Below are 3,135 nucleotides of genomic sequence, written 5' to 3' on the forward strand. Positions count from 1 at the left end.
GCTGAACACATTTAATTGGCCGAGAAGATAAATATAAACTCCTTAAATAAATTGAAATCTTGCAAAGTTTTGTAGATAGAAATGAGATGTTACCAATATCTATGTATCTTAACGCCGGAGATAGAGATATCGTTAAAAATAAACACGAGATCCGTGTTATTCTGTTTTTTGTTTTGTTGTATTTGGATCGGTCTTAATCGTACGAGCCACGTCTTAGCTGTTGCACCGTTTCTATCATTTCAAGAATCCATTACAAAATACAAAAGCTAGCCTTTCATTATTTTGTTTACAAGTTTTCTCTCCTAAGATGAAATTTGTCCTACTTTAATGCTAGGTTCAAAGTACAAATGGATTCTCTCAATTATTGAAAAAAATTAAGAGAATAAAGTATGATCTATAAATTTTTAATATATTTTTTTTTATATTTTTTTTATTTTATGTATAATAATTAATAATAAAAAATTACATTTTACTCCTTTAATTATTAAAAAAAATTAAGAAAACCTATTTTCCGTTCAACTCAATAGGTTACCTATTGAAGCATCAACAAGACAAACACAAAAAGTTAATAAAGATAACAATAATAAGGGGGCTCTTTTTTTGCCATTTTCATAAAAATTCGTAAATTGGTTCAAATATTTAACCAATTATTTTACTAAAGATTTAGGATTTGCTAGGAAACTTTTAATCCTTATTTATGTACTATTTTGTTGGATCTCAAAACCAAGTAAACTAACTTTGAAAAAGATTCAAGCTTTACGAATCTAATACAACTCAAATTAAGTCATGGAATTTAATAAATTGAAAAACTTTACAAAAGAAGATGCTTAATTAAATAAGTTTAATTTTAATACACTTATAAAAAAACATTACACAATTAATTAAAATCATTAGATTCGTGCATTTATAGGACTTTTTAAATTATAAATGGTAAAATAAAATACTATATATAATATTCACATAAATATAAAAAAGAATTGTATTAATTTTTAAAAGAATATAAAATAAATATTATAATTATTATTTTACAAAAATATAAGAAAGAACAATAATAATTACTAAAAAAATAAAATAAAATATTAAAATTATTAACAAATCTCAATATAATTAATTATTAAATATTAATTTACATATAATTGATTACATAATATTTTTTTTTAAGTAGTTAAAAAAAATAACATGTTTAGCATCATAATACAGTCTGTTATAGATTACTATAACAATGACAATAATTATTGATTATTAAAGAATCATAATAATAATTATTAAATAAAATAAAATATTAAAATTATTAACAAATCTCAATATAATTAATTATTAAATATTAATTTATATACACTTGATCATATAAATATTTATTTAAAAATTTATTGAAAAAAAAAATATCCTTAGAAAATATAATTTGTAGTAAAATAATATAATAATTTATTGTTAAAATATGCATTTGCGAAAGTAAAGGTGCCACGTGCATGATAACGGACTTGAATTAATTCGTTGCCTGCTTCGTGCTATAAATATGGAACCTCCACATTCACAGATAGCACTATCAAATACGAAATCTTCTCAAATACAAGCAGCAGAAGCAGTTATTGTAACTTAAGTTTAATCAAAAATGGCGGAAGGCACAGCCACCTGCATAGACATCCTCCTCGCCATCATCCTTCCTCCTCTTGGGGTCTTCCTCAAGTATGGCTGCCATGTACGTTTTCTTAATTACCTTCCTTTTTATCACTTTCTCTCTTCTTAATCATTACTTTAATTAAGTCTCTTGTTAATTACTTGTGCAGGTAGAGTTCTGGATCTGTTTGGTACTCACCCTTTTTGGATATCTCCCTGGAATTATTTATGCTGTCTATGCTATCACCAAGTGATCATCATCTTTGGTACGTAATAATTTCTTTTCCTTTTTTTTTTTTTCAATTTTTTTAACACAAATTAATTATATGTATAGGGATTTATCTTGTCATATGCTAAGCCTGTCTATAACATAAAATTGTAGCTTAGAAATAATTCAAGGCAAAAGCTATTAGAATAACGTCAGTCACTAGAATATGATTCTGATAAAAAGTAGAAATGGGAAAGGGACATGTAGGTCCAATAAACTCCCACTAATTTGATGCTAAATAATGTTGATTAGGTGACTCTTGGGCCACTTGTAACCAACTTTGCTTTCTATTTTGTCAATAATATATATAATTAAGTTCCTTTAACAAGAAGTTGCTTACAAGGTAGGACATTTTACTTACCTTATGAAGATGAATTCATGTTTTGACAGGTGGCCAATGAACAGTATAGTTCTCAAGTGCATTCCGCGTGTTTCAGTTCAGATATTCCTGTTTTTCTGTAGCCGTTTGATCTTTGATGGGTTAATTAAAAAGTGATTCTTTTTTCTTCTTTTTTTTTCTCTTTTGTTTTATTCTCAGTGTATCACTGTCAATATCCCTTTTTTAGTGACGTGTTAATTAATTATTATTTTCCGTGCTTTATTTTGTTGTATGTAACAACCAAGAGTGGGACTTGGTGTGGTCTCTATACTTGTTTGGAGTTTGGACAACCGAATGAATTGAAAGATAGTACTTGCTAGTCAGGGTCAATAATTTTGTTTACTTGTATTAGACCTCAATCCTAATTAGTAATGTATTCATTCATGTCAAAATGTTCTAATAGTTATCAATTATTATTTTCAAATTAATAAAATTGATTTATTCATCAATTATTATTCATTTATTCTCGTTACACCTTATTATAATTAGTTGTTAGAGCTCACATGGTTTATGCTTTGGCCATGTCCCGCAACCATAGCCAATGCAAAACATGAACAGGTTAAGGTGGACCATCCAATGATAATAACAGATAACACCATCATGGATTTTAGTATCATTTATATCGGTCTTTTTCTTGAAAATAACCAAAGAAGCCGTTTATTTAATTTAACTACTCTCGTAAACATCGGCGAATCTTTCTTTTGGGGTCATAGCCCTCCAAAATTTTTGGAAAAAAACTTAGTAATTTTCTTACATGTAGTATTAGTTACTCGATTGATATTTTTGGTCTTTTTAACTCAAATATCTTAGAGAATTGGGTTTAAATCTATACTCAATTGTAATAATATACAATGTATTAGATTAATAGATG

General features: G+C 26.7%; 1 protein-coding gene across 1 annotated transcript; it reads left to right on the forward strand.

Moving 5' to 3' along the window:
- Window positions 1,523-2,713, forward strand: LOC107645990 (hydrophobic protein LTI6A). The gene is made up of 3 exons (XM_016350156.1): window positions 1,523-1,699; window positions 1,788-1,883; window positions 2,276-2,713. The coding sequence occupies exons 1-2, from the start codon at window positions 1,613-1,615 to the stop codon at window positions 1,869-1,871; spliced, it is 171 nt and encodes a 56-aa protein (XP_016205642.1). The 5' UTR covers window positions 1,523-1,612; the 3' UTR covers window positions 1,872-1,883; window positions 2,276-2,713.

This window comes from Arachis ipaensis, chromosome B06, assembly GCF_000816755.2.
Source record: "Arachis ipaensis cultivar K30076 chromosome B06, Araip1.1, whole genome shotgun sequence".
NCBI lineage: Eukaryota > Viridiplantae > Streptophyta > Magnoliopsida > Fabales > Fabaceae > Arachis > Arachis ipaensis.